This window comes from Oncorhynchus clarkii, chromosome 29, assembly GCF_045791955.1.
Source record: "Oncorhynchus clarkii lewisi isolate Uvic-CL-2024 chromosome 29, UVic_Ocla_1.0, whole genome shotgun sequence".
NCBI lineage: Eukaryota > Metazoa > Chordata > Actinopteri > Salmoniformes > Salmonidae > Oncorhynchus > Oncorhynchus clarkii.
In genome coordinates this window covers 32,470,581-32,493,767 of record NC_092175.1, presented here as the reverse complement: position 1 = coordinate 32,493,767, position 23,187 = coordinate 32,470,581, and the positions used below count along the sequence as shown (strand labels likewise).

Below are 23,187 nucleotides of genomic sequence, written 5' to 3'. Positions count from 1 at the left end.
ACTGCTCCAAAACCGCCATAAAAAAGCCAGACTACGGTTTGCAACTGCACATGGGGACAAAGATTGTACTTTTTTGAGAAATGTCCTCTGGTCTGATGAAACAAAAATAGAGCTGTTTGGCCATAATGACCATCGTTATGTTTGGAGGAAAAAGGGGGAGGCTTGCAAGCCGAAGAACACCATCCCAACTATGAAACACAGGGGTGGCAGCATCATGATGTGGGGGTGCTTTGCTGCAGGAGGGACTGGTACACTTCACAAATCGATGGCGTCACGAGGAGGAAAATTAGGTGGATATATTGAAGCAACATCTCAAGACATCAGTCAGAAAGTTGAAGCTTGGTCTCAAATGGGTCTTCCAAATGGACAATGACCCCAAGCATACTTCCAAAGTTGTGGCAAAATGGCTTAAGGACAACAAAGTCAAGGTATTGGAGTGGCCATCACAAAGCCTTGACCTCAAACCCATATAACATTTGTTGGCAGAACTGAAAAAGCGTGTGCGAGCAAGGAGGCCTACAAACCTGACTCAGTTACACCAGCTCTGTCAGGAGGAATTGGCCAGAATTCACCCAACTTATTGTGGGAAGCTTGTGGAAGGCTACCCAAAATGTTTAACCCAAGTTAAACAATTTAAAGGCAATGCTACCAAATACTAATTGAGTGTACGTAAACTTCTGACCCACTGGGAATGTGATGAAAGAAATAAAAGCTGAAATAAACATTCTTAAAATAAAGTGGTGATCCTAACTGACCTAAGACAAGGAATTTTTACTAGGATTAAATGTCAGGAATTGTGAAACTGAGTTTAAATGTATTTGGCTAAGGTGTATGTAAACTTCCGACTTAAACTGTATAATATATGTGTGGAGAAAAATGATGCTTATAAATTAAGGATCAGGAAAAGAAAACCTGCTGATGAAAAGCAGAAAGTTTCACTGGAACTTTGCCAATATTATAATTGCAATCCAACATGAAGTTAAGGCCACCAAAAGTAGAGAAGACATGATGAGGAATAAAGTTCCACATAGAAGTGGGTCTTCTTAGGAATTGTTTTATCCAATTGAGCTTAAAAGTATTATTTAAGGTAGTAAGTGCCTGAAAATTCAGCCCACCATACTCATAAGTGTTCACAACAGATTTCTCCACAGAAATCAGAGGATTCCACATGTGCAGTACAGAGCTTCTGGACTGAAGGGAGTGGGCCTGAATTCCATTTTCACAGTGAATTCTAAAGCATATTAATTTTGCACACTTAGAGCACGTTAATATAACAAAGCATAATCATTGACATTTTAGAACTCATGAAATTTAGTAGAAGCAATAACGAAAATAAGTATGCAGTGTTTTATTTAATTATGATTTATTGTCATAAATCATACTATATGTTTGTCTATGGTTGTAAAATTTCCAAACACAGTCACTAAGCAATGACCCCAAAACATTTCCTATTAGAGAATAAGATCTATTGAAGTGAGGATTTGATTCATCTTCTAGAGGACTGTGATCGTCAACTGGTTATGAAATACATGAGTAAATTATGAAATACTGTATGGGTATAAATTATTACATTTTACATCATAAGTCACCTAAATGTGCCCTGTTCTGGAATGTTCATATAGGTTTTGCCATGAAGGTGAGCATCAAGCTCAAGTCACTACCATGCATCCCTAAAATAATGAATTCACCACCATACTGTAACCAAAAAACAACAATTAAATAAAAACAATAAACAAATCATTTATTAAAACCCCAGTCTATTGGACATATTCTCTAAAACAACCCCTTGAGCCGTTGACATGACCAATTATGGACAGGTTGCGGACCAAGTCCAAGTTCTACAACAAATCAGTCTGGTCTTCTTTTCCAGAAATGGCACAGACATCTGAAATGTAACATAATCTGTCTAAAATGCTTGTACTTCAGAGATGTGAAAGTTAACAGGAGAGAAGCTATAGGATGGGTTTGTGCCCACGAATACCGAGGACAGAATCCATGACAACCCAGAGGGTCCGCACCTTAGCACACGGCCAAGAAGGTAAGATTACCTTAACTTAATACTATTAGTGACATGCACTGTAGCTTTCTGTACTGCAGCCTTGGTCAAAAGGAGTGGATCTGTATGGTCTCATCTGCTGCTCTACGGGCAGTATGTCTTCCATGCATGAACTGAACATATCTAATATCAAAACGTATTTATGAAACAGGGAGAAGAATATCCACTGCTATAGTCTATCACAAATCTAATTTTCAAAAGACAAGAGCTAATTGTTTGCTTGATGAAGTTCATATGGGTTAAACATACAGCTGGTCATAGCTTTGTTTGATTTTGACAAATTGTATTTGTCACTCTGATCTTGTTATCAAATGTGTAATGTATGTGGAAGATGATCTAATCCTATTTATGAAATACTAGATACTGAATGTACTGCTTGCAAAGGTTTACAATAGTAGTAGTTTTGTCTGTAGTGTCTTACAAGCAGTATGTACAACAGTTTACAGTAGATCTATAGTTAAAATCAACACTGCTTGTCATTGGTTGATAGATCGAGTCAGTCTATACATTTGAACTCTGTTTTGATGTAATATACACCTACCATTACTCAGTGTTCTAAAACAGTTGGTTGTACAAATTATGTGATGAATGGCATTTTGATGGACAGATCTTCTGCTCTTGCAGGATGTCTGGTGCCAGGCTGTTACTGTTCATACAGAGCCTGTCTCGTAGGAAACCCCTGGAGCCAGAGGGGGAGGTGTCCAACTTTAAACGATGCCTGACTACCCTTGACCTGGTGGCTCTGGGGGTTGGCAGCACACTGGGGGCTGGCGTGTATGTGCTGTCAGGAGAGGTGGCCAGGGCCGTAGCTGGGCCCAGTATAATTATATCTTTCCTTGTGGCAGCAATAGCTTCCATTTTCGCAGGGCTGTGCTATGCTGAATTTGGATCGCGTGTGCCCAAGACTGGCTCTGCCTACCTGTACAGCTATGTGACAGTGGGGGAGATTTGGGCCTTCATCACTGGCTGGAACTTGCTGCTGTCATATGTCATAGGCAAGTGACATCTGATATGGAATATAGAATATTTGATGCAAAATATGTTTTTTTGGAAGCTACTGTCAGAGCTCAAGCCCATAAGGATTGTATAAAGGATGACAATGATCAATCAACAATAACAATTAGAGCTCACTGTTGCATTGACAATGTCTCATTGGCATATTGTAATGGTCCTTCACACATAGACAACATCACCTCCTTTGGTTTCTTGATTTCTTCTCTGATCAGGAACATCAAGTGTAGCCAGGGCATGGAGTGGGACTTTTGATGACCTCATTGGAAATGCCATTGCCAAGTCTTTAGGTCAACATGCAGCAATGGATATGCCAGGCCTCGCTACCTACCCAGACTTCTTTGCTGCTGCTCTCATCATGCTGTTGGCAGGCAAGTGCTATTAACAGAAAGGTTTCATGGTGCAAAATAACTGGTCAATGGTGACAGTAAATAACTATATATACAGTTGAAGTCGGAAGTTTACATACACCTTAGTCAAATACATTTAAACTCGGTTTTTCACAATTCCTGACATTTAATCATAGTAAAAATTCCCTGTCGTAGGTCAGTTAGGATCACCACTTTATTTTAAGAATGTGAAATGTCAGAATAATAGTAGAGAGAATTATTTATTTCAGCTTTTATTTCTTTCATCACATTCACAGTGGGTCAGAAGTTTACGTACACTCAATTAGTATTTGGTAGCATTGACTTAAAATAGTTTAACTTGGATCAAACGTTTCAGGTAGCCAACCGCAAGCTTCCAACAATAAGTTGGGTGAATTTTGGCCCATTCCTCCTGACAGAGCTGGTGTAACTGAGTCAGGTTTGTAGGCCTCCTTGCTCGCACACGCTTTTTCAGTTCTGCCAACAAATTTTCTATAGGATTGAGGTCAGGGCTTTGTGATGGCCACTCCAATACCTTGACTTTGTTGTCCTTAAGCCATTTTGCCACAATTTTGGAAGTATGCTTGGGGTCATTGTCCATTTGGAAGACCCATTTGCAACCAAGCTTTAACTTTCTGACTGATGTCTTGAGATGTTGCTGCACTATATCCACCTAATTTTGCTCCTCATGATGCCATCTATTTTGTGAAAGTGCACCAGTCCCTCCTGCAGCAAAGCACCCCCACAACATGATGCAACATATGCTTCACGGGGGTGGCATTTCTTCGGCTTGCAAGCCTCCCCTTTTTCCTCCAAACATAACGATGGTCATTATGGCCAAACAGCTCTATTTTTGTTTAATCAGATCAGAGGACATTTCTCAAAAAAATACAATCTTTGTCTCCATGTGCAGTTGCAAACCGTAGTCTAGCTATTTTGTGGCGTTTTTGGAGCAGTGGCTTCTTCCATGCAAAGCGGCCTATCAGGTTATGTCGATATAGGACTCGTTTTACTGTGGATATGGATACTTTTGTACCTGTTTCTTCCAACATCTTCACAAGCTCCTTTGCTGTTGTTCTGAGATTGATTTGCACTTTCGCACCAAAGTACGTTCATCACTAGGAGACAGAACGCGTCTCCTTCCTGAGCGTTATGACGGCTGCGTGGTCTCATGGTGTTTATACTTGCGTACTATTGTTTGTACAGATGAACGTAGTACCTTCAGGCATTTGGAAATTGCTCCCAAGTATGAACCAGACTTGCGGAGGTCTACAAAAATGTTTTCTGAGGTCTTGGCTGATTTCTTTTGATTTTTCCATGATGTCAAGCAAAGAGACACTGAGTTTGAAGGTATGACTTGAAATACATCCACAGGTACACGTCCAATTGACTCAAATGATGTCAAGTAGGCCTCACGGGTGGCGCATTGGTTAAGGGTGCAGTGCCAGCTGTGCCATCAGAGACTCTAGGTACAAAAGTATCCATATCCCAGGCTCTGTCGTAACCGGCCGCTATGGGGAGGTCCGTGGGGCGACGCACAATTTGCCTAGCGTCGTGGTAGGGATGTCCTTGTCTCATCGCGCACCAGCGACTCCTGCCGGGCGCAGTGCGCACTAACCAAGGTTGCCAGATGCACAGTGTTTCCTCCGACACAGTGGTGCGGCTGGCTTCCGGGTTTGATGCGCGCTGTGTTAAGAAGCAGTGCGGCTTGGTTGGGTTGTGTATCGGAGGACGGAGGACGCATGACTTTCAACCTTCGTCTCTCCCGAGCCCGTACGGGAGTTGTAGCGATGAGACAAGATAGTAGCTACTAAAACAATTGGATACCACGAAATTGGGGAGAAAAAGGGGTAAAATTAAAATAAAATAAAAACTAATTATGTCAATTAGCCTATCAGAAGCTTCTAAATTTTCTGGAATTTTCCAAGCTGTTTAAAGGCACAGTCAACTTAGTGTATGTAAACTTCTGACCCACTGGAATTGTGATACAGGGAATTATAAGTGAAATAATTTGTCTGTAAACAATTGTTGTAAAAATGACTTGTGTCATGCACAAAGTAGATGTCCTAACTGACTTGTCAAAACTATAGTTTGTTAACAAGAAATGTGTGGAGTGGTTGAAAAACTAGTTTTAATGACTCCAACCTAAGTGTATGTAACTTTCTACTTCAACTGTATATATACATTGAGTGTACAAAACATTAAATACACTTTGCTAATATTGAGTTGCACCCCCCACCCTACCTTTTGCCCTCAGAACAGCCTCAATTCGTCAGGCATGGACTCTACAAGGTATTGAAAGCGTTCCACAGGGATGCTGGCCATGTTGACTCCAATGCTTCCCACAGTTGTGTCAAGTTGTCTGGATGTCCTTTGGGTGGTGGACCCTTCTTGATACCCAAAGAAAACTGTTAAATGTGGGGGGAAAACAGCAGCTTTGCAGTTCTTGACACAAACTGGTGCGCCTAGCACCTACTACCATGCCCCGTTCAAAAGCACATAAATATTTGATCTTTCCCATTCACCCTCTGAATGGCACGTGTACACAATCCATATTTCAATTGTCTCAAGGCTTAAAAATCCTTCTTTTAACCTGTCTCCTCCCCTTCATCTACACTGATTGATGTGGATTTAACAAGTGACATCAAGTTGGGCTCCCGAGTGGCGCAGCGGTCTAAGGCTCTGAATCTCAGTGCTAGAGGCGTCACTACAGCCACCCTGGTTCGTAGCCAGGCTGTATTACAACCGGCCGTTCCGGGTTTGGCTGGTGTAGGCCGTCATTGTAAATAAGAATTTGTTCTTAACTGACTTGCCTAGTAAAATAAAAATATAAGGGATCTAAGCTTTTGCCTGGATTCACCTGGTCAGTCTACTATGTCATGGAAATAGCAGGTGTCCTTAATGTTTTATACAATCAGTGTACATATATATATATATATAGTATACTGTATAAGGAGCTTACTCTTGGTTCTAATAATTTACCACTTCCATAGGGATCCTTGCATTTGGCGTTAAAGAGTCTGCTATTGTGAATAAGGTTTTTACAGCAGTTAATACAGTGGTCTTGGTGTTTGTTATCATCGCTGGCTTCATCAAAGGTGACATTGACAACTGGTACATTAGTGAGGACACTATCCTGAACATAACAACAAATGAGTATGAACTTTATAATTTTTTAAACTTTTAATTCCAGCACTATTATGAAATACGACATAAGTGTTCTAATGAAGTACAGTAAATTGAAATTCAAAGAACATGAAGTGTGTCATTCCCCTTCAGAAACTTCACATCGGCACTAAATGAAACCACAAATTACGGTGTTGGTGGCTTCTTCCCCTTTGGTGTTGAGGGAACATTGGCAGGAGCTGCAACCTGTTTTTACGCCTTTGTTGGATTTGACTGCATAGCCACAACAGGTAACTGTTGTATAATGTGCTGAAAACCTTGGGCATTTTAGAATGATCTGAAGTATAATCAATATGCCTTAGTCTCATCTGTATGTATAACATCTGTATGTGTAATCTCCCAGGGGAGGAGGTGCAGAACCCTCAGAAGTCGATCCCTCTGGGCATTGTAGCATCCCTGCTGATCTGTTTCCTGGCTTACTTTGGTGTGTCGGCAGCACTGACCCTCATGATGCCCTACTGCATGCTCAGTGTCAATAGCCCATTACCTGTAGCTTTTACATACATTGGCTGGGGCCCTGCAAAGTATGCTGTGGCTGTAGGCTCCCTCTGTGCACTTTCAACAAGGTATGGTATGGTATTATGTATAATTACATAAGTTGTCCCCTGTAGTGTAATTTGTAAAGTTTAAGTGGTGGATTGTAAATGGTGTGTTGGTTTCGCAGTCTTCTAGGATCCATGTTTCCCATGCCCCGGGTCCTCTTTGCGATGGCCAGGGACGGGCTGCTCTTCAAGCCACTCAGTAACATGAGTTCTCAACAAAGTCCTGTGGTAGCCACTCTATCTTCAGGTGTTGTGGCAGGTAACGTTGCTGAACAGCACAAAACCATCAAGCCTAGGTCATCTAACTATGTATTGACATTTTAAAAAGTAAAATGCAGATGCTGTCCCTTGTATGGGTTGGTATTCACAATGTACTATGTATCACATTTTTGTTTTTGCAGCAATCATGGCTCTATTATTTGACCTGAAAGCACTTGTGGACATGATGTCAATTGGAACACTCTTTGCCTACACTCTTGTAGCAATATGTATTATCATATTGAGGTATGCTTGATTGATCTGAACAGAGACATTTTACACAATAGGATTTAACACCAAAGCATGTATGCATTTTATCTGGTTACTGTGTATGCATTTTTATTTAGGTACCAACCAGATCTTGGTGAGGAGTCCAGTGATAATACATCTGAATCATTTTCGATGATAGAGGCCCTAAACCCTCCTTCTCAGCCCAATGCTCAAACCTCTAAAAATGTATCCATGTTCACAGTCTTTATCAGTGAGCGATTTTCTTTATATCCTGTTTCCTTTTATATCCAGTGTCATACTCTCTTAGAGGTCTGACACATTTGTTTTGTCCCCCAGTCCTTTTAGAAATTATTCTGAGCGTTTTCCTGACCAAGGCTGTGGATTCCCTGATGAACCAGGAGTGGTGGAGCATTTTAATCATCTCTGTGATCCTTTTGATGCTGGTCCTCACTGTTTTCATCATCTGGAGACAGCCTCAGAATACAACCAAAGCTGCTTTTATGGTAACATTGTGTCAAAGCTTAACTCAGATTTGGTTTTCTCCACAATTTACACCCATTTTGTTTGGTATCTCTGCAGGTTCCTTTTATACCAGCACTTCCTATTGTGAGTACATTTGTCAATGTCTATCTGATGGTTCAGTTGGGAGGAGATACATGGATTCGCTATGCTGTTTGGATGGCAGTGGGTAAGGAACCTAGGCATCTATTGGGCACACACTGGTTGAATCAACGTTGTTTCCACATCATTTCAATTAAATGAAGTTGAATCAACGTAGAATAGACGTTGAATTGACTTCTTCAACAACGCATACATTTAAAAATAAATTATGTCATGCTATTGTAGCAAAACTATTAGTGACGTTGTATTTTTTCACAGGGTTATTGATCTACTTTTGTTATGGAGTTCATCACAGTGTGCAAAAGCAAAGGCTGGAAAATGCACACAATCAGGTCAACATACAAAGTCTTAACACAAATATGGAGTAAAACTTTGTGACGGATGAGGATTCCTGTGGCCCTGATATCTGACCCGGAATTGAAATACAAGATTTCAAAAGAAGAGAAACATCAATACATTGTATTTGATATAATTATAATAATTGTTATTAATATTGCCATATAAAGCTGTTTTGATTTGAAAGGAGCATTCCATAAAATACCCTACTGCCAGTCACTCACTTTAACTCTTGAAATATATACCCCTTGAATTTGAACAACAAGGTGAATAGTTTGCATAAAGCAACTCAGGTTATCATGCGAACAATTTAATCTTTGAAGGTGTTGCCCTGACACTTTGTTTAAATAGAAAATCATGTTGATTGTGCGATATGTAAAACTACTTGTAATGATGAATTTTAAATAAACTTTTACTTAAATCATGACACAAGAGGCCAGTAATGTAACCAACATTAACAAACGTTTACTTCATTGTAGCCTACAGTACACCGAAAACACCAGTGGTTTTTATTATGTCGTCCATATCACAATAAAAGTGCTTTATATGATGTGGTGAGTGGGTGGTATTGGAGTTAGTGCTGCTGCCTTCATCATACATATACCACTGTTGGCAAGGGTTCGAATCTATCTCACCATTTTCCTGACACTGCTCTCTATCATTCCTGTCACTCCAACTATCTGTCCATCAAAATACATTACGAATTTACAGGGGGAAAGTGCCGTAGATTTTGCTGCATGATGTATCTGTTGTGTTTTATACATTATTATATGTAATACAAATGAAATGTTTACTTTCTGTTGGTCTTAATACTGTATTGAAAGGTCAGTTGGCTCATTTATTGTTACCCTTTAAACAATGATAGTAATTCATAAATACTACAGTATAATCACAAAGAGAGCTGTTTCTCTATTGACAGTGATTAGATGTCCACCTTGTGTATACTAGATTGTCACTTCACACCTAGTCAGAAATACCTGGACTTCGTCACATTTGTGTCAGAAGTGGGATGGATGGCACATGAATTGTGTTTGCTGCAGAAAAACATGAAGTGGCTCAAATGTGTGGTCTGTCTCACAAGTCAGCCTGGTCTCATTGACTTGACGTAAGACATAAGACAGAACGTTAATTAAGGCAAAAAACGAAAGTAGGGTGGACGTGAACGTCTAGCAACCCAACGGTTGTGTGTTTGAATCTCATCATGGACAATTTTAGCTAATTAGCAGCTTTGCAACTACTTACTACTTGGACAGAAATGTAAATGCAACATGTAAAGTGAGGGTTCCATGTTTCATGAGCTGAAATAAAAGATCCCAAAAATGTTCCATACGCACAAAAAGCTTATTTTTCTCAAATTTTGAGCACACATTTTTTTACATCCCTGTTAGTGAGCATTTCTCCTTTGCCAAGATAATCCATCCACCTGACATGTGTGGCATATCAAGAAGCTGATTAAACAGCATGATCATTAAACAGGTGCACCTTGTGCTGGTATCAATAAAAGGCCACTCTAAAATGTGCAGTTTTGTCACAATGCCACAGATGTCTCAAGTTTTGAGGGAGCGCGCAATTGGCATGCTGACTGCAAGAATGTCCACCAAAGTTGTTGCCAGATAATTTAATGTTAATTTCTCTACCATAAGCCGCCTCCAACGTTGTTTTAGAGAATTTGGCAGTACAACCAACAGGTCTCACAACCTCAGACCACATGTATGGTGTCGTGTGGGTGAGCGGTTTTCTGCTATCAACGTTGTGAACAGAGTGCCCCATGGTGGTGGTGGGGTTATTGTATTGGTAGGCATAAACTAAGGAGAACGAACCAATTGAATTTTATTGATGGCCATTTGAATGCACAGAGATAGAAATATCTGGACTTTGTCTTTGTCTCATTGATGTCAGATATTTATATATATATATATGTGATCAATAGATGCATATCTCTATTCCTTGTCATGTGAAATCCATAGATTAGGGCCTAATTTATTTATTTGAATTGACTGATTTCCTTATATGAACTATAACTTAGTAAATTCTTTGAAATTGTTGCAAGTTACGTTTACATTTTTGTTCAGTATACTTACCATGTTAGATAACCCTTTAACCTAACTCCTAACCCTAATCTTAAACACTAACCCCTAGCCTAGCTAATGTTAGCCACCTAGCTAACATTTGCGTTAGCCACCTAGCTCACGTTATCCACAACAAATTGGAATTCATAACATACACTACCGTTCAAAAGTTTTGGGTCACTTAAAAATGTTGTTGTTTTCCATAAATATATACATGAAATGAGTTGCAAAATTAATAGGAAATATAGTCAAGACGTTGACAAGGTTATAAATAATGATTTTGATTTGAAATCATAATTGTGTTCTTCAAACTTTGCTTTTGTCAAAGAATCCTCTATTTGCATCAGTTACAGCCTTAAAGACATTTGGCATTCTAGTTGTCAATTTGTTGAGGTAATCTGAAGAGATTTCACCCCATGCTTTCTGAAGCACCTCCCACAAATTGGATTGGCTTGATGGTCTCTTATGTACCATACGGTCAAGCTGCTCCCACAACAGCTCAATAGGGTTGAGATCTGGTGACCGTGCTGGCCACTCCATTATAGACAGAATAGCAGCTGACTGCTTCTTCCCTAAATAGTTCTTGCATAGTTTGGAGCTGTGTTTTGGGCCATTGTCCTGTTGTAGGAGGAAATTGGCTCCAATGAAGCGCCATCCACAGGGTATGGCATGGCGTTGCAAAATGGAGTGATAGCCTTCCTTCTTCAAGATCCCTTTTACACTGTACAAATCTCCCACCTTACCACCACCAGATGGCATCAAGCACTCCTCCAGCATCTTTTCATTTTTTCTGCATCTCATGAATGTTCTTCTTTGTGATCCGAACACCTATTTTGCCCATCTTAATCTTTTATTTTTATTGGCCAGTTTGAGATATGGCTTTTTATTTGCAACTCTGCCTAGAAGGCCAGCATCCCGGAGTCGCCTCTTCACTGTTGACGTTGAGACTGGTGTTTTGCGGGTACTATTTAATGAAGCTGACAGTTGAGGATTTGTGTGGCATCTGTTTCTCAAACTAGACACTCTAATGTACTTGTCCACTTGCTCAGTTGTGCACCAGGGCATCCCACTCCTCTTTCTATTCTGGTTAGAGCCAGTTTGATCTGTTCTGTGAAGGGAGTAGTACACAGCGTTGTACGAGATCTTCAGTTTATTGGAAATTTCTCGTATGGAATAGCCTGCATTTCTCAGAACAAGAATAGACTGATGAGTTTCAGAAGAAAGTTATTTGTTTCTGGCCATTTTGAACCTGTATTCGAACCCACAAATGCTGATGCTCCAGATAGTCAACTAGTCTAAATAAGGCCAGTTGTATTGCTTTTTTAATAAGAACAACAGTTTTCAGCTGTGCTAACATAATTGCAAAAGGGCCTTCTAATGATCAATTAGCCTTCTAAAATGATAAACTTGGATTAGCTAACACTCCGTGCCATTGGAACACAGGATAATGGGCCTCTGTACGCTTATGTAAATATTCCATAAAAGAAATTGGCCGTTTCCAGCTACAATAGTCATTTACAACATTAACAATGTCTACACTGTATTTCTGATCAATTTGATGATATTTTAATGGACAAAAAAATTGCTTTACTTTCAAAAACAAGGACATTTCTAAGTGACCCCAAAATGTTTCAAGGTAGTGTATATGTTTTACAAATTTGTAACATATAACATATATGGCAATTCATAGCACATCATACGGATTATAAATCGTAACATATTGTAATGAAACAGTCAGGGAAGCAGGTCTCGAACCCTCGAACTTCTAGCCCGAAGTCCAGTGTGCTGTCGACTGTGCTGTAAAAGCGTGCTCGTGCGACAGAGTCGATATCCGCGTTTATAAACCCAGGGTCGTTACACTATCATAAGAAATGAATAATGGACATCCACAATTGAATGCATATTGTAGCATACGAAACGTAACATATCATGCTTATTGAAGTATTCCATACTTCAGTTTACTATGTTACGTCTACCCCTAAATTCAGATTGCGCAAGTGTGTGGGCATCCTGAATGAAGGTAATAATAATATTTGTCTGTGTTTCTGAATAGTGAGTGACTTGTGACCAAATATTCCACTCTGCCTTCAAAACGACAGAGCGGAAGTTCTCCGTTGACATACATCCTAAACTGACCAATGAAAACGTTTGCTTACCGTCCTGCACACTTTGTGGTGCAGGAAAAAACGATTAGCCAGACTGTAACGTTATAGGACTTAAACTGTGCTGTAGCCACTAGCTAGAACATTTTACGAAATACCTGAAAGGGGACTTCTTTAAAGGTATGTTTTACAGCAATCACAATTTGAATTCAACGTAGTAGTTGATCTTCATGCTCAAACATTCAGGCCAAAAAAATCTGATATTGCTTAATTTTCGAGAAAGCTTTGGTAAACTACTTCTTGCATGCTAGCGGGCCGCATTCCCAAGTGCTGCGTGCAGCTTGGTAACACCAGCTAGTAACTAACAATACATTGACATAGCGCTTGGTTGATATCTAATATTTTTTTATCAGGGGGGTAAGACGATATTGAGCTTCGTTTTGCAGAGTTAAAGATGAGTAGCTAACGTTAACAACAAAGCTCTTGTATTGAAGGCCTCCACCATGGAGAATGTATTTATTTAGCGTGCAACAATATTCTAGGAAACGTATTTTTTTCAGCAAGGGACATCAAATTGCTCATTGCAAATGAAGACGATCAAGCTAACCATGGAATGAATTGAAGATGGTAGGCATTCAGTCAATGCTAAGGAGTCTCAATTTGGGCCTATACTTTTTGACCCAACCAGCAACTAGCTGAGCTTTTTCTTAACTCCACGATGTACGTGAAATCAATGGAGATGATCGGAGACTACTTTGCGGACTGAACTTTCGACTACATCGAGTCGCTCAGCCGATAATTGTTAAACTGTAACACGTAAACCTTTGTAGTGTGCCTAGTTACGTTTGATATCGGTGCTCCGGCGGCTAGGCATGCGTCGAAATCGCGAAGTAGTGTGCTTATGGGTGTATCACGTTATCAGAAGTACGTCATCAATGGCGTCCGAAACTTCGTTTGATCACGTGCTTTTTCAAACCTTGAGTTGAGAGATCCAACTGATTTCTACCTGGTTCCGGTGCTTTTTTCGATTCCAAGCTGTTTTCAAACATCGACCTCTACCTCGCTTAAACTTTTACTTGACAGGTAGTTTAGCAGGTAGAGGAAGGGGCTATGGAACATCAGAAACTGGGTGGTTCGAGCCCTTTATACCGTAACATGGGTATGACAAAAACATTTTTTTTTACTGCTCTAAGTTGGCAACCAGTTTATAATATCAATAAGGCACCTTGGGGGGTTTGATACATGGCCAATATACCATGACTAAGAGCTGTTTCCTAGCACTCCGCATTGCGTCGTGGTTAAGAACAGCCCATGGCCATGGTATTTTGGCCATGTACCACATCCCCTGGGGCCTTATTGATTAATTCAGGGACGTGAGGGTATGAGGACGAATCTTGTTGATGGCACACCATTTTGAAAATTGCACACGTACTTACAAATATAGTTAGGATTGTAAACAAACGTTTACCTGACAGGTAGTTTAGCAGGTAGAGGAATGGCTATGGAACATTCAGGGACGTGAGCGTATGAGTTTGAATCTTGTTGGCACACTATTTTGAAAAATGTTCATTCTGCCCTGTTCAAATAATTTGTTTTATTTATTATAGTATACGTGTCTGTCTTAAGCGTCATAAATACTGCCGTAGATTTAGTTTTTCAGAAATAGTCAACTTGAAGGCAAAAAGGGAAGCATGATGTAAGATGCAAACCTGGTATTCCAACTGATTACAGGCTACTAAAGCCAAACACTTACTGCTGAGCCACAGTGTTAGAATGAAAACAATGGAGAAAAAAATACCCCGCTGCTATTGCTGATCAGCAGATGTCACTAATGTGTATTGTGAACAAATAATGAAGCTCTGTTTTTCTGCACAAAGCTCAGTTTCTCTGTTACCAATTTGGTGAAAGCACTAAAGCCTTCAGAAAGCCTCAATGTCCCATCACTACTGAAATCCCAGGTGACTCAACTCCACGATTTAGGATGATGGAGTTAAGCGGCAACTAGTGTGGACGGACTGGAGCTATGAAGTTTTATAAAAAACTACTACGGCCGGGATGATACCAGTATCGCAATATTTTTTCCATGGCAAAAATAATAACATGAAGCAGGCAGACCAAAGTATTTGGACCTTAAAAAACCTGCTATATATAAATTATAAATGTGGGCTATTCATTCGGCGCTGAAAATCACGGTTGTTAGGGCCGGGATGATAAAAATATTGATATATCGTGGAAAGGAAACAAAACACAAAGCGGATTTAACTTCATGGCTCAACTTCATCTTAAATCGTGTAGTTTAGTCTGCTACTGAAATCCATACATTTTAATAAAACAGTCAAATACAACCTGTTTCTTTGTATCGGCTGACAGTGGCTTGATGTAGTCGGAAGTGCACTCCGCCCACAGTCATCACAGTTACACTCATTACTTTAGCCATCTGTTGAAATGACTGAATCCAAACTATTCTCCCATTTCAGAATACACTTCTGTGTGCCCTGGAAATTTGAGGATGGCGGGCAGTGAGGGTCAAAGTTCTGCACGCAAAGGATCTGGTGATGGAGCATTGAGTGCTATGAATTTATATGCCACTCTGGGGCTCTCTCCAGAAGACGTGGATGCTCTGGCCAAGATTCCAGAGAACGAGATCAGTGTGGAGACACTGCCTTATCTGATAATGCAACTGAAGGCCAATCGAGCCAAGCAAGAGGAGCAGGGAGAGCCCTCCCCAAAGAGAGACGGACAGGAAGAGGATACAGATGTTAAAGACCGCGGCAAACTGGACAGTCCCCCTGCATTCCGTCTCCGGTCAAGCAGCCATAGTGACACTGACTATAAGAAAGTAGAGGTGCGACCAGAGCAGGCCGAGGCAAGAAAAGATTCCCACCACACTAGGCCCTCAACGGAAAAGACATCAGACAGCCAACCTTCTTCCTATCAATTGGAAGATTTTCAAGGAGTTGTACCCAACATTTACCCACACACATGCTCGCTATGCTTCTGTATGTTGAATTCTACTAAGGTAAGCTTTGTTATATTTCAATACTCTTGCTGTTGGAGTGTGTCAACAAGTATATGCTTTTAATCAGAACACTCAAACTTTCGTAATGACATTCATTTTTGCTTTATATGAGTTTGCTTTTTTCACAGCAATGGAAGGATCATCTCAATGGATTACGCCATGCAGAGGGCTGTCGGGAACTCTTGCGTCTGTAAGTGTTTAAATGCAAAGTCAAACTTAGAAAATAAACTGATGCAGATCACAAAATCAATCAGCAGAGGTATTTCCTATTACCTGGTTTTATTCAAATTTGATTTGTTTTTGTCTTCTTTAAAAACATTTTTTTTACAGATTCCCAGATTGGGAAAAACAAGATGTCCAAGGGAAGAACATGTGAGGGTCATGAAATAAAAGCTTCATGGTGAAAACAAGCATGTCATAATGTAAAACAATTAGCCATCCTGTTCTTACTTAGCACTGTTTGTTATCTTCCAGACCAATTTCCATCCCAAGTAGAGATGCTAATTCACCGCCCAGAAGAGCGCCACGTCCTGCTATGCCTTACAAGAGACAACATAGCTCAGACCGTGTAGGAGGTGATAACCTAATGTCCTGTCCTAATGTCAAGTTTGAGCTAGACCAAATAAGGCCCAATGGCAAACCACTTGAAAATGTAATCTTTTTTTTACATGTTTTCATCTTTAGGTGAAGTCTGGTCTGCACCAGAAAGACACCATTTGAAGCCCAAGGTAAGGCCCCTTCTGTGTCCTTGTGTTGTCTAATAAATAAAGCATTTTTTCCATTCACTTCTTATAATGTAGTTTATTTTCTTAAGTCTACATGCTAAATAAATAAAGGTTCAATAAAAATGAAATGCATGCTTGAATGTGTGATCTTATCTTTTGCATCAGGCTGGCACAAAGGTAGTGGTCGCTAAATATCCCCGTGGGTCTGTTGCTGTTGAAGACTTGGTGACTTTGGCTAAGCCATTCGGCACAGTTGTAAAACATCTGGTGTTCCCCTGCAAGGTAAGTTACACAAATGGCTAAGAACCTCAAGTTTAAACACTCAACTCTTAACGTTCTGTCTTTTTTTTAAAAACATTTTATGTTGTGTAGTTTGTCTATTGGCAGATTCACTGTTGTTTTTTATTCCAGGGCTTTGTGGAGTTGAGTTCGCACAAAGAGGCAGTCAATATGGTGGATCACTACAGTGAAAGCAAAGCTATTGTGAAGGGAAATGGTTTGACTCTGTACCTGTCACCTGTAGTGTGCAGTATTTATGTAAGTGCACCTGCCTCTTAAAAGTTAGAGATTCTGTATTCTTAATCACAGAATTCCCAGCATGAGCTTGTTTTTTCCTTTAGACACCAAGGTCGGATGAACCACCAGGAAAACGCCCCAACAAACAAGTTAGCAGTACAGTAGTTTGTTTTTCCCGTGTATCTCCTGGGAAAGAAAGAGAATCTGAGATTCTCGATCTTGCCAAGATGTTTGGGGATGTGCGACATTCGTCATTTTTAAGTGATCAGGTAAGGTTTGAGCAATATGGAATTTAATCAATTCCATATTGCTTGTGATCAATCAAATCTTCAAAATGTCTCTTTCAAATAGAAAAACATTATTAAAACAATGGAACAATGCAGTGTATCTATTTTAAGTTCAGAATAGCATGGAATTGTATGACTGGAGTAGATCAATCAACACACACCTCCATTATTAACCACCACCTCTAGCTTTCTCTTACACATTCTTCCTTATCCATCTGCAGGCCCTGATTGAGATGGTAGATTGGAAGGATGCTGACATTATGGTGAAGTACTACCACTCCAACCCCCTCAAGATCAATGGAAAGAGTGTCAAAGTCAGCTTGTCATCGTCACTGAAGCGTCTGAGGTAAGTAAGAGTCCACCTGGGGCAATGGCGGCCAGACCAATTTTCCTGTGGGCCTCGTCGGGAAGTTTGTGTCAGGGAAGTTTACCTCAATGGTTTTTGCCTTGTAGAGAAAGTCCTGACTCCACCACATCCAGAAGAACAGATTCCAGTAAAAGCCAAAGCAGCAGACAGAAGAGCGAGGAGACCAGCAAGAACTCAAACTCCACAAACAAAGAGGGATCCAGTACAGGCAAACAACCTGCTGAGAAAGTGGTGGAACAAGGAAAAGGTCAACAAAGCTCCTCAGAGGAGGTTAAGGAAGAGGTAAAGCAGGACATCAAGGACGATCAGATCAAGGAAACGATTGAGGTGGTCAAGAATGAGAGAAAGGGGGAGGACATTGATTTGGAAAACAAAGAACCAGACAAAGAGAGCGTCCAGGTTGAAGATGACCAAAGCTTGTTAGATAAGTTTGGAGCTGATACTAACGACTCTGCTCCTTCCAAAAGTGCCTCTCTGGTGGCTGACTCTAAAGATAAGGGGGAACCTGAAAGCACAGAATTGTTGGCAGACAATACCTTGGTGGATTCTGACCTAAAGGCTGCCGATGATCCAGCTCTGTGTGATGCTGACGTCTCAATGGAGGACATGATGGAACAGGAGAGCTTTCATGAACATGGTGTAAGGAATTATTGTCATTCATATGTGTGACCTGAACCAACAAAGGCATTGTTCGCAGAATTGAAAATACGTTTTTGTCGAGTAAACAAGATGTTGGTTCCCAGCAATGGGTTCTTAAAGCAGCTTGGTTGAAGTTCTGAGTGCATTCCAGTGAATGTAGTTTGGTTGAGATCCTCCATTGATCAGTTGAAACAGATGTGGGCATCTTATGCGTAGAACCACTGAAATGGTTTCAGTGGCAAATCAAATCGATCTGACACTTGTGATTGAAGCTCAGATTGAACCTCGTCAACGCAGACAAACAGTCGAGATGTTTTCTGTGACTCATGTCGGCAATGCCCGGTTTCAGTCATGGATTGTTGGAATACTGAGTTTGCTTGGTAGCATAACATGCAATGTATCTAGGCTTAATAACATGGCTTATCTCTATGTAGGCTTAATGACATGGCTTATCTCTATGTAGGCTTAATGACATGGCTTATCTCTATGTAGGCTTAATGACATGCTCATGGTTTATTCATTCCATCAGTTAAATGATGGAGATCAGCTCTGAAGGGTTTCTCTTTACTTTTCATGGTTGAATATCAAAGGTGATCAAATCATCTCTGTACAAGTTCCTGAAAATATAGCCTGTCAGTAGTAATCCAGAACAGGTGCTTAAGGCTCCCATAGTAGGACTGAGTTCAAGTGGCACAGCGTTGAAGCACAGCCAGTCAGCCAGACATTTTTGATGTATGGATGAGTAGCTGTTCAGCCTTAACTGGTTTGATCAACATGTTGATCTGACCAACAGGTTTTAATACGATTTGAAGCTGTCTATCGATTTGTTATAGTGCAGCCACAGGATTTATGTCCTAGCTTTAAGAGATATGGATCTTCATCATAGTTCAAGACCATTGAATACAGTTTTGCATACTTACATCTTCAGTGTTTGAGCAGCTTTTGACAGTTTCCCATAACAACCTCATAAATATTTATCATGAGATTCGATGTGGTTCTGTTGCAGCACTTTGGAACTTGAAACATTCTTAATTCTTTAACTTATTGATGTTCTGTACTTATTCCAACAGGACGATATGGATGACATGGATTTCCCTGATAACATGGATGATTTTGTTACATTGGATGAACTCGACAATGATACTGGAGAGGACACGTCAATGGGTAAGTAATGAATGATGAAAAACATTCTTACTTGGCAGCAAAGGACATAACTATTACTGTTGTTCTGCCCGTGTGGAAAACAAATAAAGACAATCTGCATATCATAATTTATACAAATTACCTTTCTTTTTATTTGCAGAGTCAAAGGATTCTTCATGGGTTGGTATTTTACATGGTTCACTAGACTACATGGTTCATTTAGAAACGTGTAGTTGGAATGTATCAAAAATGTAGAAGTAGTTTTATCCAACATTATTGCTAGTAGGTTGCTCAGTAAGACTGTTTTCTACAGGATGGAAAAGTTGTCCATATTAGCCCAATCAGAAAGGGCTATAGAGACGTAGAGGTGGCCATCTTGAAACTGGCAGAGCGAGCAAACGTGAAAGTTGTAAACCGTACCATATCCTTCTTCAGACAGGAGGTAGGTTCATAATTATGTTACTTGCCCATATGTTATTTGGGGATCAGTTATCTAGTTTGTTTATGGGATGGAAATAATGTTATCATAGTTTGTATGCCGTTGTGCTTTTTCTATATTTGCAGGGATGGTTAGAGCTTGATACTACCGATGAAGCGCATAAGATGGTGAAATTCTACAAAGGCAAAGGACAGTTGTTGGGGAAACCTGTCGATATTAGAATGTGCTATTCACAGAAAAAGTTGGAGGTTGGTTTGGTGTAGTACCTATGCTTTACACGTTATGCATTTGATGAATTAATTGTAATAAGCTAAGCTACACACCTAGCATATAGTCAATATTTGTAACACAAAGATTAGTATTATGTGTAATGTGACTTTGTTTCTGTCATTGTAGAGTCCCAGTGGGAGATCCATCTACATTTGTTTGCTTCCACGGCAGAAGTACTCGGACGTCTCTCTGTTACGGCTTGCCCAACCTTTTGGGAAAATCACTGGCTATCATTTGAACTGGGTTCATAGAAAGGTAAGGTTTCACCAGCCCATTTCTTTAGGGAGGACGTGATGTGTTTTTCTGTTGGTAAAGGAATCACTTTTTTCTTCTTTCCCCCCTCCAGTGTTATATCCAGTTTGAGAGTGTGGAAGCCGCTCAGAAAATGGTGAAGAAGTGCTTCCAACGTCCTCCCAGATTTTACGGCACCCTGATAAGGGTCAGTTTGTGCAAAAAGGGAGACTCACTGATATCCTGGTAGGTAATTTTCAATAGCCCCTAAGAATATACAGTGGAAGTGTGCAGCAGAGTAGATGATGGAAATGAGTTCAAGTTGAATTTGAAGAATGCTGATATCCTACCCAGCCAACGTCCACTGCTAGTTGAATACTTCATTCTTCCAATTGATATCAATCTCAGATACAATAATATTGTGTTTATATGGTTAAACTGGACTGTATGAGTTCAAGTACTGGGTTGATCTTGTATTCTGTACTCTGGATACAGGAAGCCTCCAGTCAAGTATGAGCTGTGGTTGGCCAGTCAGAACAACAGAAGAACAAGAGATCGCCATGGAGATGAGACTAATGGCCAGTCAGCCAAAAGCCACTCTCCAGTGGTGAAAGAGAAGGTTATTTGCTATAATTTTGTTTCCCCAATTTAAATGAGGTGAGAGATTACCTTGTTTAGTGAAGTGCTTGCTGAAATATTTATGTATTTAGGCATTTCTGTGAATAATACTTTTATAGTTGCCCAGTTAGTCAAGATGTAGTCAGTTAATACGCTTCACAGAGAATAGTGAAATGATTTATTGGTGTTGGCCTCGCAATCTCAGGCTGAATAGAATGAATATGTGATAGACATGATTGTGTTTGTATGGCCAGGATGTCCAGCGACCTGTGTCTGATAGTAAGGGGGTCTGTGTGGACCTTGAGGGTGAGGAGACCAGTGGTGTGAAAGCTGTACCAGAGGGAGAGGAGAAGAAGAAGCAGCAGGAGCCTCTGGGTCCTTATCAACCCAACAACCCAGTTGGTAAGAGACTAGAGAGATACTGACTTCTGTTTCAGTTTGGCTGTCTGTTTTTTATGATCATGGGTGATGGGGATATCAGGGAGGACAAAAACAAGTTACGTTTTTTTCTGTCCTTTTATTTGCAGGGTTAGACTATCTGGTGCCAAGGACCGGATTCTTCTGCAAGCTGTGCAACATATTCTACACCAATGAGAAAACAGCCAAATCAGTCCACTGTAGCAGTGAGGCACATTACCTAAACCTGAAGGTAATTTTCAACTGTAACAAGTCATTCTTATGAATCCTTACTTTGTGGTGTATTGGTAAGAAAATGTAGTTGACCTTGGAGCCCACAATACATTCTCAACATTCTTCAGGTTTCACTGTCAAATGTTAATTCTTAACAATAAATATCTTGAATAATCATCACCTTCATAGGGAAACATTGTTTCCATTGACCAAATGGAAAGATATGAGACTTTTTAGGGGATCTGTTTTAGCTGGTGTTCTTGGTATTGAGTTAATACTCCCATTTGAATATCCCACTGATTTTCTTTTCAGAGAAAGATGGATGAAGATAAACAGCCCGTAGCTGATTGAGAGGGTTGCTGTCCACCTGTAGTCTTCCCAGAGGAAGATTGGCCATTTTTAGTATAAATGTTTCTGTCCAGTTTTAACATTCCAGTATTTCCTGTTACTGTTGACAGCATTATGTTATCCATTTGAAATGAATTAATGCAGCCTATTACAAAATGTAGTCCCATTATGTGGTTAATAATAGTACCTGGATATAGTTTCCTCTTATTGAATAAACAAATGTTTGCTTGATGTATTCTTTGACTTCTGGAATTAAATTGGTTGCTTCTGAAATGGCTAACATTTACTCTGAACCTTATTTGACAGGTCTATGGTTAATGTTTTTCAATGGTTAACTGTCATCAATGACTAGGACATGTGCACAGGATTGGCTGGAACTACAGAATTTGCCATAACCCAGAGAGCAAAGAACCATCTGGTGCTTGACTGTGACAGCGAGCTGGCTAAGATTCACCTACCCTGTCGCAAGGAGCAGCAATTCGCTTGAGGAAAGGACAAATGGGGGAGATTTTCAGTCCAAACCATCATGAAGGATTTAATCCATAGAGGCTTAGAGGATTTTGAAACCAATTGGGGGAAAATTCTGTAAATATATAACATGATACATTTCACACAGTACTCATACATCTGTGTACATTAAGTAATATAAATTAAACCAGAAAATACATTCAATACTGAACATTAGCATGCAACCAAGTTATGTGAAAGAAAATTGCTGTATAGCGTTCACATTCCACACTGTAGTAAAAAATAAGACTAGTCGTGCTGTAAATTACCTGAATAAAGAATACTGTAATGTAATACTATTGTGACTATCATTACAATGACTTTCCTAAATAACCAAAAATGTCTTCTTGGACAATGGCACAGTTCCATGCTGTCATGTCACAACTGTGTTGACAGAAACCTTGGAACACCAGTCTGATTCACAGACAACATATATCCGCACTGATCGAAATGACACCTGACCATGTAACTGAGGGAAGGCTGTTTACACAGGTAGCCCAATTCTGATCTTTTTTTCCCCCCAGTAATTGGTCTTTTGACCAATTGGATCACCTCTGGAAAAAGATATGTGATTGTCAAAATACCAATTAGTGGAAAAAATATCAGAGTTGGGCTGCCTGTGTAAATGCAGCTGCAGCCACTGTGCGCATAAAAGTTTTTTTTGAAGG

The 23,187-nt window shown here is 40.1% G+C and overlaps 2 protein-coding genes across 4 annotated transcripts; both read left to right on the top strand.

Moving 5' to 3' along the window:
- The first annotated feature begins 2,681 nt into the window (after positions 1 to 2,681).
- On the top strand, positions 2,682 to 8,654 carry LOC139388073 (cationic amino acid transporter 2-like). Its single transcript, XM_071134596.1, has 11 exons — positions 2,682 to 3,051; positions 3,283 to 3,438; positions 6,429 to 6,591; positions 6,715 to 6,851; positions 6,965 to 7,187; positions 7,286 to 7,422; positions 7,565 to 7,667; positions 7,769 to 7,902; positions 7,989 to 8,155; positions 8,232 to 8,340; positions 8,532 to 8,654. Exons 1-11 carry the CDS (start codon positions 2,682 to 2,684, stop codon positions 8,639 to 8,641), a joined length of 1,809 nt encoding a protein of 602 aa, XP_070990697.1. The 3' UTR covers positions 8,642 to 8,654.
- Positions 8,655 to 12,592: 3,938 nt separating this feature from the next.
- Positions 12,593 to 22,813, top strand: LOC139388686 (matrin-3-like). 3 transcript variants are annotated; one of them, XM_071135512.1, is made up of 21 exons: positions 12,593 to 12,698; positions 15,258 to 15,799; positions 15,928 to 15,989; positions 16,130 to 16,171; positions 16,274 to 16,374; positions 16,484 to 16,527; positions 16,690 to 16,806; positions 16,936 to 17,061; positions 17,145 to 17,309; positions 17,549 to 17,673; positions 17,781 to 18,333; positions 19,404 to 19,497; positions 19,637 to 19,656; positions 19,790 to 19,918; positions 20,041 to 20,163; positions 20,312 to 20,440; positions 20,532 to 20,662; positions 20,912 to 21,035; positions 21,289 to 21,436; positions 21,562 to 21,683; positions 21,977 to 22,813. In XM_071135512.1, the coding sequence occupies exons 1-21, from the start codon at positions 12,608 to 12,610 to the stop codon at positions 22,013 to 22,015; spliced, it is 3,027 nt and encodes a 1,008-aa protein (XP_070991613.1). In that variant the 5' UTR covers positions 12,593 to 12,607; the 3' UTR covers positions 22,016 to 22,813. The 3 variants fall into 3 exon arrangements, with proteins under 3 accessions (XP_070991613.1, XP_070991615.1, XP_070991614.1); XM_071135514.1 differs by lacking the exon at positions 12,593 to 12,698 and adding an exon at positions 12,795 to 12,960; XM_071135513.1 differs by lacking the exon at positions 12,593 to 12,698 and adding an exon at positions 13,921 to 13,939.
- The last annotated feature ends 374 nt before the right edge of the window (positions 22,814 to 23,187 follow it).

Coding starts and splice junctions, on each gene's coding strand:
- LOC139388073 (XM_071134596.1), top strand. CDS start 2,682: ATGTCTGGTGCCAGGCTGTTACTGTTCATACAGAGCCTGTCTCGTAGG. Junction 7,423..7,564: donor ATCTTCAGGTGTTGTGGCAG/GTAACGTTGCTG, acceptor TTGTTTTTGCAG/CAATCATGGCTCTATTATTT. Junction 8,156..8,231: donor CAACCAAAGCTGCTTTTATG/GTAACATTGTGT, acceptor GTATCTCTGCAG/GTTCCTTTTATACCAGCACT.
- LOC139388686 (XM_071135512.1), top strand. CDS start 12,608: ATGCTTATTGAAGTATTCCATACTTCAGTTTACTATGTTACGTCTACC. Junction 17,062..17,144: donor CTGTAGTGTGCAGTATTTAT/GTAAGTGCACCT, acceptor TTTTTCCTTTAG/ACACCAAGGTCGGATGAACC. Junction 21,684..21,976: donor CACATTACCTAAACCTGAAG/GTAATTTTCAAC, acceptor TTTTCTTTTCAG/AGAAAGATGGATGAAGATAA.